This window comes from Lagopus muta, chromosome Z (assembly GCF_023343835.1).
Source record: "Lagopus muta isolate bLagMut1 chromosome Z, bLagMut1 primary, whole genome shotgun sequence".
Classification (NCBI taxonomy): Eukaryota; Metazoa; Chordata; class Aves; order Galliformes; family Phasianidae; genus Lagopus; species Lagopus muta.
This window is the reverse complement of record NC_064472.1, coordinates 55138133-55154910: the sequence shown is the minus strand read 5'-3', so window position 1 is coordinate 55154910 and position 16778 is coordinate 55138133. Positions and strand designations below refer to the sequence as shown.

The window sequence follows — 16778 nt, the reverse complement described above, 5'->3', positions numbered from 1 at the left end:
AACATGGACACAATCCCTTTTTTCAGAGAAAAGAGGATTAAAATAATTTTCCAAGATTTCACATTCATAACGACATTTGAAAGCATGCTAAGGTTACAGCACTGTGACACAAAGGAATAGTGGAGACCCTTGATTTTAGCAGAAATCTTCTGGGCTGAAGCCTTCTATTTTCATATCTTCCCCATGGCAATCTCTGGAAGCAAAGTCTGGAGATGTTCATATGTTCTAGCTGATATGTTGAAGGGTAGTAAGCTGGTAAGTGTCACCTGGTGCAAATGGCACTGTTCCACTGATCTGCTGCTGAGGTCTTTATACCTAGCTAACAGGTGAGTGCTCAGTTCAAGCCTGCTTCAAAGGAAGCTGTAAATTCAGGGAGGCTCTCAGTAACTTTTACTGAACACAGGCATTAAGGTTCAGATGAACCATAACCCAATCCAGCTAGAAGAGAAGTAGTTCAAATTCCTGCAGGCTAAGACCTTCAAGACTTTTTTGAAGGAGTATAGCTAGCAAATAATCAAAGCTATGTAGCTACATTACCACTTTAGCAATGAGATGAGGGAGAACATCCTAGATTCATGCAGTAGACAAGCCTGGTCAGCTCCATTCACCTCATCCAGCTCTGCAAGGAATTTGTGCTGTTTATGATGATTCGGGGATGGGGCAGATGAGGAAGAGTTTTCTGATGATACTAATTGGTTCAGAGTAGTGAAAGTCAAAAGTGAATTGCAAAGGATTAGTGAAAGGATTCATGTTGACATGCTGTTATAATATGCCAAATAAAATTCAGTGCTGCAAAGTAAAGTACATGCAGAGGAGACAGTTCTACCTTGAAATATCCCTGGATATCTACTGTCACTCAAAAAAGAGATTTTAAAATTAGAATGAGATCTTAAGCATAGAATGATAAGACAGGTCAACATAAATATAAATCCACAATCCATTCCTATTTCTCAGGAACTAAGTGCCATTTTGGATCCTCCACCTCTAAAAGAATACAAGTACAGAAAAGGACTGCAAGCACAATTAAGATACAAATGGCTTCTGAAGGAAGAACAACAGCCCACAGTTCTTCCAAAAGAAACTGTAATGACAGATACAGGATATGACAGAGGTCTGCAGAATTACAAGTGGGATGGAGAGTGTGAATAGGAGATGATGGTTCACCGTGCCTCATCATACAGGAATAGAGGACTTCCATTCTGAAGATCAGTTTAAAACAAACCAATAGAACTACTTCATAGACAACTCAGCCAAAATGGAGAAATTATGCAGACGTTATGCAGTGCTGAAGAAAAAAGTTAACATGGTTTTGAAAAAGACTGAGAAAACTTCATAAAGAAAAAAAGCTTACCAAAACTACTGAACATTAAGATTCTAGTAGTAACTGAGGAAGTAGCACTGCTGGAGTAGCATTCAAGGGAAACAGAGCTGAACAGAATCTTAGTCCTATCCAGTATGCAAGACTCGTGTGAATTATGACACTCAAGGAGTTTTTAAATACACTAACGATATGACAAATGTCATCAGTTTCTCTGGAAAATAACTTTTTGTAGTGGCTCTCAGTAGTCTTCACATTCAAAAGTGCCCTCTAAATTCAGTATATTTAAAGTAAGATCACTCCCACTGTGACAGTGTATTTACTAGGTGGCTGCATTAAAACAGTGTGGGGGTAATGACATGTTGATGTCATTATGAAATGCTGGAAAACATCACCTGTCTTCTCTAGGCACATGGCAGAAAGAACATTCTTACAGGTTTTGAACAGAACTGCCCCCATACAATTACTGTGCTAGCAGCTGGTAAGTCTTGCCTTCATCTAGACCTGTCCTTTAGGGCATGCAAATCTCTCAGTACTCTGGAGTTACACACTGCATTGACTTCATTCTGTGCTTGCATGTGTGCACTTACAGGACTCAAATTAGGGAAATACTTCAGGTAACTACAGTTGATTGCAAAATCAAGAGAAGCACTGAATATACCTGTCCTCTCCTGCTCAAAGCGATACACAACTGTTTAATATGCAGGAGAATACATTTGTATTCAAAGTGTCAAAAGGTCATAACATAATCCAGTTATTTGTTACATCACAACACCTAAATGCCTTTGTTCAGCAACACCACTCTGCTGTGTTTGCTTTGAAATAGTTACCACAGTTTTACGCTGATCTTAGTGGAAAGTTAACACTGAACTTTGCAGAAAAATCACATGCTTTATGCTTCTGCTTTTGTTTCCTGGGAGTGGAAGTCCGAAAGTACAGCTGCTTGAAATCATGATGTCATTGTGCTCGACTGAAAACACTCAAAAGAGCAAGGAAAGCCACAAGCTCAACTACAGCATGTATTTACATTTTCTAAAGCCATTTTCTCAACTGAAATGCACTTATTATTCGATGCTTAGTTCACGCTAATCATATGACAAAATACCAACTGCATTATGAAGGGAAAAGAATGACTGGATTTTCATGTGCTCACCCATACTCCTTCCAGGACCACTACAGTACACGAGCCACAACATATTTATGACTTATTGCAAACCACTGGAAGTGAATGCAATGAAGCCCTTCTCAAGAAGCACTGCAGAGATGAAATCCCACAGGAGCAGTTTCAATTATCTCTGTCACTTAACTTCCTCCCCTCAAGTTGTTTACAAAACTGGAGAGGTTTGAGAAGGTAAAAGCTGTTGCACAGACAAGTAATTTTCTCTAAGAGCCCTTTCCCAGAACAACATCAGTCTGTTGGAATACCTCTGACTTATTGACACCATTCTTGGTAAGTATGGGATCCTGTAACCTTCCCCAAATTGCAGAGTTCTTCCACAGGATAACTTGCTGGTCAAGCACAGAGAGAAAGTTGAAAAGAAAAACTGCGTACATGGTATTAGGGGTTCTATTTCTCTGTTTTTTCCCCAAATAGCTTATCCTGCCTCAATTCATTTTCACTGAGCACATCCAGTGGAAGACAAACCTCAAGAAGACAAGCTTGCAATCATCCTTTACACAGTGTCCTAAGGTCTTCAGTTCTTATGTTGGGAACAAGGTCTTCGTGGATGAAAACTGGCACATGAGTCCTGGAAAACTGAATTTGGCTTTTATAAACACATGCTGCTTCCAGTGGAGTGAATAGTCCATCCAGAAGTGAAGTGGATCCTCTGCCATGCGGGTCTGTGATCACTTCCTAATTTAATTCCATGTTTCCACCAAAACAGCCCAGCCCAAATAAGTCCTTATGTAACAGAGAACAAGGAGGCACACCTGAACCTCCAAAGCCTATGCCATCTTGACTTTGTATTTTTACCCAAGAGAGCCAGCTAAATGAAAGTCACACAGAGGATGAACTGCAGAGCTAGAAAGCTTCATGTACAGTTTTAATTGGAAGTCCTTTATCTTTACTGTACTAGTCCAATTTGTGCAAAGTTCAGGCTGTTCTGGATAGAAGAGATGAGGAGGTATGCAAAGACAAATGTTCAGATTTTGCCTATTTTTTAAAACTTTCTTTGCATTGCTGTGACATTCAGAGCTCATGCAATTCACTGTGCAGCTGCAGTAATTTTCTTTTTAAAACTGTGCTCTGTTCAAAATTTGCCAATAATTACTGTCTTGCTATGAGTTACCTGAACACTTCTCCCTCAGGCTGCAAGTGCATAGAATGCTTACGGATGGTAGAAGCAAATGATGGCATAGGGGTCTCAATCCAAACATGCACACTCCAACTACCGGGCTCCCAGTCTTGTACCAACCCCTTCTTCATCCTTCACCACACACAGTCATGTTAGTCACTTATAATCCAGAACTGATTCCCTAATGCAATTTGCTGCACGGTCTTGCAGAGAGAACAGCAAAGAGGAATGTAGATAGGCAAGAACAAACACGTGGATGCTGCCTTGAGTTTTCCGGATGAAGTGTTCAAGAAACTACAGCCAGTCTACTTTCCAGATATTTAAGTGGAAAAAATTGAGTGTTACTGTTGAAGACCTCAGTACCACATTTATAGAATTCTTGTATGTTGTTGAAAGTCCCCATCACCCCAACAGTATCAACCTATTATTTTAAGATGCTTTTTCTCTGACTCTTCGAAAACCAGTAGAGATCATGTCTCATCACAAGCCACAAAACAACCTCTAAATTTCTGTACTACTTGCATCTGACTTGGCCCTTACTTTCACTTACTAACATCGAAGAGATTAAGCAAAAAATTAAAAACAAATCTCTGGGACAATCAACTTGCTACTTTTGGTTTGAAGGCTCTGCAGTGGATAGAGTGCATGCTAGCTTCAGTATGCTTTTCCAAGATTTGACCCCCAGTGCCTTTAATGATAATCTATTAATCAAAAGCATTCTTTGTTTAAGAACAGAAAGTCCATTCTTTGTTCCAAGATGTTACTGCAGGTCAAAGCAGTTTTTTTAGCCTTTAAAGCCACTAAGTTTCAAATGCGTTGACATGATCCTAGTAATATTTTATTCATTTTGCCATTTTGAAGCCTGTTGGTCTTATTTCACTAAGGCATTACAGTAGGTTTTACTAGCCTGTTAGACTTCTCTGAAGAAAACTATGGACCTTTATAAGATAGTGCACAATTCACAACAGGTTTACTGCTGGCTTCATGGCTTGGGCTTTTGTGAAGCCGAGATCATGAACAAGCTTCTCAGAAGTCAGCCAAATTTGCACATATTGTCTTTTATCTACATGGCTGTTGCCAGGAGACACAATCACAGCTGCTTATAACTGTTTTCTTTCAGCAGTAAACAATACAGATGTAATAACAGAGACACAGATAAGTTGTGTATCTGCTTTTGTAAAATGTAAAGACTTTCAAAAATGAGAAAAGTGATGCTCAGTCTTCTGGAGGGCCCAGAAGATCACCGCTGAGTGGTACTAACTGGCAACTTTTATTCCACTCAGTCTTAAAAATCTGAATGATTTAAAGTACATGCACAAATATACATATAACTGTACATAAGAAAATGCTTATAGCCGTCAATTTTCAAAATAGCTCATTTTTGTTTCAGGAACGATTTCAATATGGTTACCCCATCTCTCAATACTTTTGATCTTCTAGAAAGAAAGAACAAATGTGGATGGAGGACATATGGAAAACAGAAAATGAGCTGCAGAGAAAGGTAGATGACCACAGTGTACTGCACTGATCAGTAACGTGACTCCAGTACTTGTTAATGATCTCTCTTTGACTGGGGACAAAGCCAAACAAGTGGTACATGACTTTCTGATCTGAAAGGCTCATCGAAGCTGGAAAACTCCCACAGCTGAAGTTTATTTCTTCCAGTACAGACAAGAAAGTGTTTGTTTACGACTGAGTTCTGTGGTCCCTTCCCTCTGATATTTTCACCGCTAACCTCTAAAAACTTTTGCCTTTGTCCAGATATTGTGGACCTAATATAAAGCATCCTTTCTGTGCTTTGGATAAACAGCTAATTCTGCTCCAAACTCCAAATACCCCATAAATTATGTGTTTTCTTGAAATTCAATGAGTTTTGAAGCACTTGCTCCAAAATCCATTTAATTGTTCAACTTTTCAAACAGTACTTAAAAGCTGAATCTTCCTTTGAATTAAATCTGCTCAGAGGTTGTGGCCTGCTACTGGCTAGAACTTCTGCACTCAGTGACCCATTGGTAATTGCAGCGATGAATTTTCGGTACTCATCAGGAGTTGGTGTAACATCTGTGGTCACTTCAGCTGAGATACTACATTTGACCAAAACATAGTGACAATCAAGCATTTGTATGTTACTACACAACATAAATATTCTCCTCTTGACAAATTAAATATAGTTTACATGCATTTGCACTAAGCAAATAACACTGCAACAGAAGGGGCAGGAAATTCAAGCTTCAGAGTTAAAGACTACAGTTCTTCTTTCTCATACCAACAAAGAATTCACTCTGAAAATACAGTGATAAATTCCCAGATTGAAACCCCTGGAAAATATCACAGTGTCAATGACTGCATTCTCAGAAGTGTGACCAGCAGACTCACCTGAAGAGGCTTCAAAGGATTCAGGTTAGCACGGAAGGATTGCTCAGCTGCATGGAGTGTTTCCTTTGGTAAGGTGCAAAGGAAGGCTTCAGAGTCCATGGCCACTGAGCGATTTTGGACTGTAAGAAATTCAGACAGCGCTGAGCTATTGCAGAGATCTCGTAGCTGCATTCGGTAACCAGACACTATGACCTAGAAAAGCAAGAAAAGCACATGAATCTCCCCACGTGCAGGTTTCATTGCACAAAGCTGGTTATCACCTCTACAGAACTAACCATTCATCATAACAATTCCAGATAGAGGGAAGAGGGCATTTTTCTCTACAAGTTGCAAGACCTTGACCCATACGCAACTCTAAATTCCAAGAAAAACATGTTTCCCTTCATAGTACATGGAGAAAAAATGCTGGAGGAGGCAGGTCTTTCTCCACATTCCTGCACACGTGCACAGAGCAACAGTAATCCTGTCCTCCACAGCAGCCATCTCCTCCAACCAATGGCACATGCATTTCCCAATCTTCAGTCTTCTGGGAAGTGAGCCATAGAGACAAAAAAAAAAAAAAGAAAGGCTTGTGTCAAGACACAAGTCTGGCAAATATATGTGAAGGGCAACAGACCTATGTTCCAAAATCCTTAGCTATATGTATTTGCCAGTCACATTTTCTGTGTGGTCAGGATCAGGATCACCTTCTCCTGTAGCTCTGATACATCTCTTTACTAATAGCCAAGATAAGCATTTTGCAATGTTTTGGGGCAGATAATCTACTACCAAAATAAGAATTATTCTAGCAACTGCAAAAAAAAAAACAAGAGATAAGATCCTAGCGTCTTTTTTTAAGGCATATTTTTATTTAAGGTGATGGATTGCTAGTGGGTAAGTTTTACTCATCTGCAAGGAATCACCTTGTTTGTGAAGAAAATGCATTAAATTGTTCTGAATAATCACAAGTACCTTTCAGCCCTGATAGCCAAGTTTGTTACTTTACGAAGGTCAGTACAGCATCTGGATTTGCTGAACAAAAAAATATGTACCTGGCAAACAGATACAAACTTCATAAAGATGATGAACACAGGGAAAATCTGGAATCTTATTTTGAAAAGATTATTTGTTTGCCTTGGGGCTAGATGGAGTTAACAATTTTATTGTGAACACGCTGTGAACAACAGCTTTATGGTTCATATCTTCTGTTCTTCTGTAATACCCAACACGAATTGCCCAACCTCCAGCAACAAATAAAGAGAATTGATTTACATCCCAGAAGAGTTAACAATTCCTGAATCATGCTGGGTAAGTCTGAGAATTTTCTTGTCTTTCAAAACCAAAAGGGCACCAACAATCCAGGAGAAAAAAAGTGCACTATGTTCAGAAAACAAGCAGATGAGATTGAAATTTCTAACGCAACACTTATGCAAACTTTTAACTTTAGTCTGCATCCAGATGCCAAAAATAGGATGTTTCTACGCTGTGCACTGGGGTGAATAAACAGAATAGTTCCTGCATCAAGACAACTAGCCTTCTGAAATAGACCTTTTTTTTTTTATGCCAGCATTATTAGTATCACTTCATAATCATGCTCAAGAGAGGATATTTCTATGGAACTGGGATGAGTTTCAGGAGATGTGGGCTCAATGAAAAACAACTTCCCTGAGTGGACATACAGAAAATCAACGTGTCTCAGCGTTCACTCAGAAAACTACAGAACTGTAGAATCACCAAGTTTGGAAAAGACCTCCAAAATCATCCAGTCCAACCATTCACCAACATCAATATTTTCCACTGAACCATGTCCCTCACTGCAACATCTAAATGTTTCCTGAACACCTACAGGAGTAATAACTCCACCACTCCCTAGGCAGACTGTTCTAGAGCCTGTTTCAACACCTGATCACTCTTTCAAAGATGTTTTTCCTAATGTCCAATCTGAATCTCCACCGGCACAACATGAGTCCAAAACGAGGAGGAACAAATCCTTCTACCATCCTCAGTCACTGTTCATATTTTTGTCAGTTTTACCAGTACTAGCACAATCAAAATGGCAGTCACATGGCGCAAGATCAGAGCAAGCATTTCTGCCTGCTAAAAAATCTGTTTGCTTTTCCATCACTTGAGGGAGAATGAGTACCTAACCAGTTCAACTCTTTTGGTCACTCTTTTCCAGAACCATCCATAGCATGTTTTAATTTACTATAAATTTCAACCAAATTTGTTTCAAATAAAACAAAACCTGTTATTTAGAACAGGTACAACTAGTACAACTTATCTATAACTTTTATGTTTAGCTGTCAAACTGTGCTGAAACAGATGGCTTGACAGAAGCCACTGAAGGGTGAGACAATATGTGCAAGCAGGCAAGATCTGTAACTACATGAAAACAAAGTTTGAAAGAACTATTCATCACTCCATTTCAAAGAAGAGATCTGGTCTGGAGCTGGGAAGCACACTGGATGGTTTTCCTTCTCCTCCTGCACTCACAGTGACTTAAGAGGACCACAGGTCTTCTTTTGAAATCTGAAGCAACCAGATCTGATTCCTGCAGCAGAAAGGATGCTGCAAGAGGTGGACCAATTCATGCAGGCTAATAAAAAAAATACTCTGAGCTTGACAGTGATAGACAGGGCCTCCAGTCCAGTCACAGCAGCCTATGTCTAGAATAACAATCTAAGAATAACGAAAGAGTTTCACGTGAGATCACATGTGCTACACAACATATTGTCTTTCTTGAAGAGTTGGTCACAGAACAAAAAACATACTTCCCTCTGCTGCACAGGAATCCATGGCAGAGTGGCACACAAACCATAATCCAATCCATGCTCAGCAGCAGAACAAAAACAAGCACTTTTTTTTATTTCTAATCAAAGAAGAACAGTTCCAGCAGCACTACCAACACAACTAATGTTTCACTGGGTGGGGGGGAAAAAAAAAAGAAATGGGAAAGAGGAAATTCCATTTAACCTGAGGGATACGAGGCTACTTTCTAATGCTGATCAAAATACTTTTGTATGGGTCTTAGAGTCCTTTTACAGCTTACAAAAATAAGACAGTAAGTTGAGCATTAGGAGGAGGAGGAGGAGAGAAATGAGGATTACATATTCCTCTGTTTTTGTACAACACCTAGCACAGAGGGGTCCTGCGCTGTGGATTCTCAGCACAACAATTAAACAAACAATATAGTAACCATTATAATAGTGGTTGAAAGTGCTTTTTACCTTCTGGAGATTGACCTCTGCATTCAGTAGCTCCTCTACTGCAGAAGATGGCATGGACACATTACGATGGAGAAAGTCTGAGAATGTCTCATTTTCAACCAGGAAATCCCGAAGCTTCATGTCTGCAAGGTGACACAACAAAGCAACATTTTAGTCAGAGCAAAGCCAAAAGGAAATTAATGTGAGAGCATTGGACAGGAAAAGCAAAAGCTGACAAATAGGGGAGAGGGGATTACATAAACAATAGCACAGAGAAAGCAGGAGCTGCTTGCAAATGCTCTGTAAAGAACGGTAATTTTTAGAGATGTCAAACTATAATGCCTCTATCTAAAAAAATATAAAAGGAATTTTAAAGATCAATTTTGTTTACTGTGTGGAATCAATTTGCATGCGTGCTGATCAGAAACAGAAGCAATGGAGCAGACCAACCTGTTCCCCTGCTCTGGGGTGAAACCTATTCCAGTGTTAGCCTTGTACAAAGATGGAGCTTCTCTTAATCCCTATGTTGTTATTGAATGCAGGATCCAGCTGGTTCATGGACCTTGGAGGGATTTACTGACCTGTATTTAATGCTAATATTTAATGCTAATAGTAACTACTGGATGCACTCTACACAACTACTATTTGTACTCTACAATAAACTATGTCACAGTCTAACATATTCAGATACAAAGAAAACAGATAATATGGGAACACATGCAAATTTAAGAAACAACCATTCTGTCAGCATTTCTGCAAGCATTTTCTTATTTTGTTTTATTTCTCCAAGGCCTCACCTTCTGAAGCCACTGGCACTGGAGCTTTAAGCTTTAAAACAAATTTGTACCTCCCCCGCAGCAGAGGGGAATCATCTGGAAATTATAATCCATGTACAATATTAAAGTTCACAAACCTACAGCTTCAGCAACTGGCCCTCATGCTGTTTCATTCTTTCAAGAGACCAGCCCTTTCTTCACCATGCTTAAATAAGCTGGGATGAGGAAAGCACCTATACCAGAAGAGCTGAAAGAGGAGGCCTCGTGGGATTTACTGGGGTGAGGATATCAGGAGATGCCAAGCCGGCCAGCTGGGTGTTATGCTGCTTTTTCTGCTGGAGGAAGAGAGACAAGAACCCATAGCAAACAGCAGCAGAGAGCATGCTCTGACAGGGAAGTCACGCAGGCAGCCCCTCTGGCAGGAACATCAGCTGCCATTACACACCGCATTTTTTTCCCTCCTGCTGTGCTTTTCACTCCACTGGGCTGGCAATACCTGCATGAAAACCCACCCTGCGGAAGAACCCTCGCGAGGAGCTGGCTGCCATCCATGGAGCCAAGGTCACTGCCGCATGCCAGGGCCCGGGGCTGATGCAGGCCAGGCGGTGAGGCAGGCTGCTAGGCACTCAGCTCTGGCAGCGTAGCACGTGGGGTTACTGGCGGTCATTGCTCCCTCATCCACATCTCCGGTTACAAACGTCCTGTCGTCTTGTTCCGTGCGAGCAGCCACCGCCGCCACCGCCCTCCACCGAGGCGATGCAGAGGTTACTCTGGGACGAAGGCTTCTCTCTCCCCCGCCCTCTCCGCAGAGCAGCCTCACACGGAAACCAGCTGCCGCTGTAGGGACCACAGCATTCTGCTCCCCGGATTGCTCACCGAGGCCGAAAGAAACATCACCCCCAGCCCTGATTCCTCGGCTGTTTCCTAAGGGCACTGAGTTCCCCGAACACTTCTGGGCCTTGTTTGTTTTTTTTTTGGTGAGATCATCCGCAGTTCGGAAACTGTTGGGACAAAGGGGTAGCTGGCTGAAAGCACCCTGGCATGGGAAGATCAGATGTTTGCAAGCTTTTTTATTTATTCTGTCCTTGATCAGAGCACATTTTCGTGCTCCTCTTAAAGGGGCCATTCACTTTTAAAAACAAAGGCAGCAAAGCAATAATCTTCCTACTTTTCCATATCTTCCTTGCTGGTTGTTTACTTTTTGAGAGGAGAAAGCAGGGATGCTGAGCCTGTCCTGTGAAAGCAAGCAGTAGGTGTCTGCAGGCAAGCAACGTGAGCAGCACCACGACTGCTGCTGGCCTCTCCACAATTGTGATGGGAATGAACGACCTGCCATCTTCCACAGCTGTAATTAACCAATCCAGACTTAACTAGGCATTTTTCCCTTTCCTTTTTATCATGCCAAGTATTTCCAGACTTGCTCAGCACTACAATTTGCTGAAAATTAAAGCTGCCTTCTAAGGAAACTCCTACAAATGCCTGAAGGAGTTATCATCATCGTTTGGAAAAAAACATGACGGGAACAGAACATAAAGTTACCAGCATGTGAAGTGATCAGAACAGCTTGTGGGACGATACTTAGCTTCCAGCTGGCTGGGCATGATCCCATGTCATAACCCTTGTCCTCCTGAGACAACACATGGGAGCTCTGCAAGACCAAAGGACCAAACCCCAACACCATGGTCACGCTGCACCACCCACAGCAAACAGCCAGCCATCCGCACATCCTCCCTCACCCTATCCAATCCCACTTCTAGTGCTTGTGGCTCCATATCTCATGCAATCACTCTCAGACGTGGAGGCATGCATAATGACCTGCACGTGAAGCCACGCAAAAGCAACAGTCACTGGCATCAGTCTAAGTTCCTGCCCTGGATGTTTAAAAAATATGAGAGTTAATAGAGATTTCCTCTTGAAAACAATCATTCTCCCACAAGGTTGCTCACCCGCTAGGGCCTAAGGAAACATAAGAGCATTAGTTAAAAGAACCACGCTAAAAATAGTAAACAAAAGAAACAGATAAGTCTTTTGAAGGCTAATACTAAGCTTACCTAATAATGCAAAAGCTTGGAGTAGAAAAACACACTTTACAATCAAAGGATGACTACTGTAATACTTTCCTGATGTAAAAGCTGAGACACACTATCAAGTTACTCAAAAAATGCGAGGCAAAATGTGTCAGTTCAAACATGATTTAACCCATGCATCTTCTCTCCCACTAGAGATTGACAAAAAGCACTTGTCTGGTTGGCTACTGAAACCCAGCCAACACAGAGCAATGCAGCTGTAGCACTCATGGGGCACATAAGAAAGACATCCCCCATGCTCTGCTGCCATGAAAGGACAACCTCTCATCACCTACAAGAGAAAACCAGTCCCACAGGCTCTCCCCACCACCACCACATGGTACAGTCTCCTGTTAAGATCCCCAGGTCCCACAAACCAAGATGAGCCCCAGGCACAAAAGTGGGTACAAACTGAGGTCAGACTGAGCCACTGTGCTCAAACACAATCAGATCTGACGTCAACCATCTCTCTGGTGGGATGGCAATCAATGTCACTGTCTCACAGTGAAGAAATTGTGAGATAGATGGTATTTACAATAGACTGTGTTTGCAATTGCAGTCCTGACCCCAAAGGAAAAAAAGCTGACAGCAAAGAAAACAAACAAGGCCTGTGCTTATAAACCATGAATTAGCACCTTCACGCCAGCATGCCTAGTAGTACTGACATGCTTTTGTTCTGACTAGCTCCAACTCAGGTACTGTGCAGCAGCAAAGCAGGAGATAGTGACCATACACATGAAACAAGCAGGAAGACAGACCACTTCCCATGCAGGGCAGGAAGAAGCGTCTCCCCTCAGTCACGCAAGGAAGTCTCCAGCAGAAGTCTCCAGAGCTGGCAGTCTTGTGCCTTAACCACAAAACCGCCCTTCCTCTCTGAAATCACAGGTCAGGATTAGACAATCACACATGGCAGCATTTCACAAATGCAGGCTTCATGAAATACAGGGCAAGTCAGTTGTTTCAAATGAATGCAAAGGGCTGAGTTCAGGACAGTTTCCCAACAGCTCAGCTCTTTATGTACCTTCACTTCTGTGCACAGAGCTAGGCTGGTTGTTTCTAGCTTCAGAAACAAATAAGTGTGACGATAACAGAAAAAGAGGCTCAGTACATCTACATGAACTTGAGAAGAAGAACAGAACCTCCGCATTTGGCTACATTACTGGTTATGTTAAGGTGGAAAACAAAAGACGTTCACTATAAATAATAGCAAGTCACTGCTACGTGAGATCATGAGAAACATCATGGATAAAACAGTCTAACATCCTTGCAGATCAGAACTGCAATGATTGTGAAGTGAAGAAGGTGACTGTGGTTCACACATTCTCCAGAGTCAGAGGTTTTTACCTTCCTCACCCTGGAAACACATCACCAGCTACTTTTAGAGGCTCTTAACACAGTTGATGTGGAAGAGGAGAGCAAGAGAAGATAAAGTGAGTAACCAATTTTAAATTGCTGCTCTTAGTGTTTATATGACCATGACTAGTCCCACAGCAAACTGCTACTACTTCCAGCAATACTGAGAACATCTGCAGACAAGAAAGACAAAAAAAAAAGGTGGATATAGGTTAGAGAGCAGGAGTGTTCACCTAACTGTCCCTCCAATTCTTTCTTGCTTCTCTTGGAAGTGCAGTGGGCTCATATCTGCCTTCAGAAATGTAATGATGCAGTGTCTTTTAAAAATGAAACAATAGGGCAGAAAAACCTCACGGAAATTGTGGCTACAGTTTTCATATCCTGAACACTGCCTTCTAAAAATAAAAGGCACACAAATGTTATTTCAACATCTCTCAATGAGCTGTAAAGTACAAAGCTCACCAGGTCTGACTTCAATTTGTGAGTTTTGTGCTGAAAGGGTCTTTGCTTGTGATCTACAATAAGCCAGATTTTCAACCAGTTTTTAAAACTGACTTGAACCGACTGAAAACAGTCTGATAGTCAGATATCCTGTTTACTTCCCAGCTTCAGAGACTGCAAGTCCATACACAAAACTGGGAGAAGGAAGAGGAAAAAGGGGATTTGTGCCATTTAATTTAGAAACTAAAAAGAAAGCATGGCAGTGTGTTTCATCTACAAGCGTGCCTATTTATCTTCAGGGGATTTCAGTTTCTACTCACAGAACATTCAGGGCAGAAAACAATTATGCTATTTGGTGTGTATCCATTGCAGTTTGCAGGTCTACTACTCTTTGGCTAAGTCTGTGCTCCTTACATCCAAGCATCAAGACAACGGAGAAGCTTTTATGAAACTATGGCCCTTCATTTCTCATCTAATAAAGCCTTAGCATTATTAGGGACAGCAGGCTTCTGCAAGTACACAAAGAAGAAATCAGTGAGGGAAGAAGGTTCAGATCACAGTACCTGGTTCCCTGCTGGGACAAAACTACTATTCTATAGAGAGAGAGCTGTAGAGCATCTCCTCAGAGTTTTAATGCAATGCAATTTCATGTTAATTTTTCCATAGAAAATACAGGAAGTATTCCTCAGAAAGTGACAGGTGGACTTGTATGCCTCATCTGGTTTTCACACTCATTACCCACCACTGATTTATACACCAGAACTATCTGAGGCTACTTCCCATAAAAAGAGGCTTCTGAACAAAATAACAGTGTAACTGAAACCTGAATGACTCATGAATTGATGCTCATCCTAAGGAAATCATGATCTCCTAATAAATGAGTCTGTTACAGTGTTATACCCCACTGAGCCAACAGCCCACTGTGAAAAGTAGAGCTTCCAAATGACCTACTGTTGTGCTTTGGCAAGATAGCAAATCTTCATCCACCCTCATAACCCCAGCTTCAAGCAACACATCTGGAAAGCATGATTGAGTGACATATGATATACACGCACATACACACATATATATATATACACACACACACAGTTTTTTTTTAAAGCAGCTACTATGGTTTAAATTTCCCTTTTGTTGCAGGCATTCTTCACCCTATGTTGTGGGAATAGCTCTCAGAACTGCCTGTATCTCTACTGAGACTGACAGGAGCAAAAACTGCCCTCTGGACAAGTTAGAAGGCAGTGTCCTGGTTTGTTGATAAGAAGTCAAGCAGCTCAGCAGGCCTATTGTGCAGAATCTTCCCATGTGAAAACACAAGTCCAATTTGCTTGCAATCAAAGTGATGTTCCCTCTGCAGCCATGGCTTGATGTGTTTTCGTAGTAGGCTATAAGTCTCTGCCTTGTCCATCAGAAACGTGTGCTGTCTGTGGAGGCATTCCCTGACACCCAAGAGAGCATTCATTTAACAAAAGTCTTGTATTTTGATGTTTCTGTTATGTCCTCTGGTGAAGTGTATGGAGAGGTGGCAGCCTCCTGTCCACCTCCAGTAGCTAGGATGTCTCCTGGAATAAAGGAATGCACTGTTCCACAGGTACTCGCTTTCCTGCCCTTTCCTTCCCCCCTGTAGAGGGGGCTCACTACTCTTGTCCTTCCTGCTTGTTGTGATGAAAATTGTCAGAGGAGGTGAGTATGGAGAACTGAGAAGTGATTGGATAACCAAAGCTAACAGGCACATCAGAGTGGTTCCCCCTGCCAGAGGTTCACCTTGCTTGAGGTCCACCAGTCATGCTATTTTACTGTCATCAAGAGACAAGTCCCACTGCTGCAGCATGTCTATCTCTGGCACAAGGAGAGATTTCAACCTCATTTTTATGGTGTAGTAAAACAGCCACAGAGTTTAGAAGAAGATCAGGAGGAGAAACAGGGAACAGGGAATTGGAAGATGTGGGCAGGATGATCTTTTGATTTGTTGAACTTGCTGATCAGGAACTCCTGACACAGCACTCTCTCAGGCCATCTTTGGCACCTTCAGTAGAAGGTTGTTGCTTTGCTCACCATGAGCCAAATGTAAACACTGGACAAAACACTGCTGCATATTAAGAGAAGTACTGGGAGGTCAGCATGCAACTTGGGCCTGCAGGCTGCTCTGGAGCCAACTCCATTCCCCTTTAAGGTAGCATTTTTGCTTAGAAGGGCTTTAAAAAAGCAGCCAGCACAACCGCTCTGATAGAAAGTACAGCTGACACACTGCACTGATACAAGAGATTGGTTAGCTTTTATTCAGGGCATGTCGGCTTCAAGAATGCAGAGACAGTTTAAGGTAGCTTCAAACTTATATGGAAAGTCAGCAAGAAACACAAAGCTGTATCTTTGCTTAGGTACTACCTGAAGTCCCAAAAACCCTCGTGTGACAAAAATGGAATAGAAAGCCTCTCCATCAGTGAAGAAGTGAAAAGCCACGTGGTGCTCAGGAGCAGTTCTGTGAACAAATGCAGCCTCCAAAGCTTCTAGGAAGGGATGCATACCAGCTCCCACGCTCTCCAGGTCTTGCATAATACCACAGAAGATATTCTTGCCTATCCCCCTGCTGTGTTATCAGCACAGACAACAGCTTGCCTACTGAAAATAAAACAAAACAAAACCACAACTACTTGGGCTTCAAACAGCACAATAAATGAAGCAGGCTTTAAGAAAAGTCAAATACATTCACTGTTTTCAGAAGCAGATTGTAAGCAAAGCTCCGAATCACACGTCACTTAAAACGGGTTGAAAATTCTCTTGCTATTTTTCACAAAATAAGGATAAGCTACACATCTCCCAACCTATGAACTGGCTTGTCAACCCTGATAACATACCTCAGGTCCGACCAGATATAATGCTTCATTATTACAACAAACAAATGTTCAAAAGTGATATATAGAACATGTTTCAGGCTATGGAGAAGGTTTCTGACGTTCAAATCCAGCTCA

The 16778-nt window shown here is 41.7% G+C and overlaps 1 protein-coding gene across 3 annotated transcripts in view; it reads right to left on the bottom strand.

The window, feature by feature from the left end:
* The window catches only part of ABCA1 (ATP binding cassette subfamily A member 1), a 91872-nt gene that overhangs the window by 39207 nt on the left and 35887 nt on the right, over positions 1–16778 (bottom strand). For all 3 annotated transcript variants that reach the window (XM_048931043.1, XM_048931046.1, XM_048931045.1), the window contains exons 6-7: positions 9198–9319; positions 5992–6183 (exon numbers count right to left, since the gene is read on the bottom strand). In XM_048931043.1, coding sequence (XP_048787000.1) covers positions 5992–6183; positions 9198–9319 — 314 coding nt within the window. The remainder of the gene's footprint in view (positions 1–5991; positions 6184–9197; positions 9320–16778) is intronic.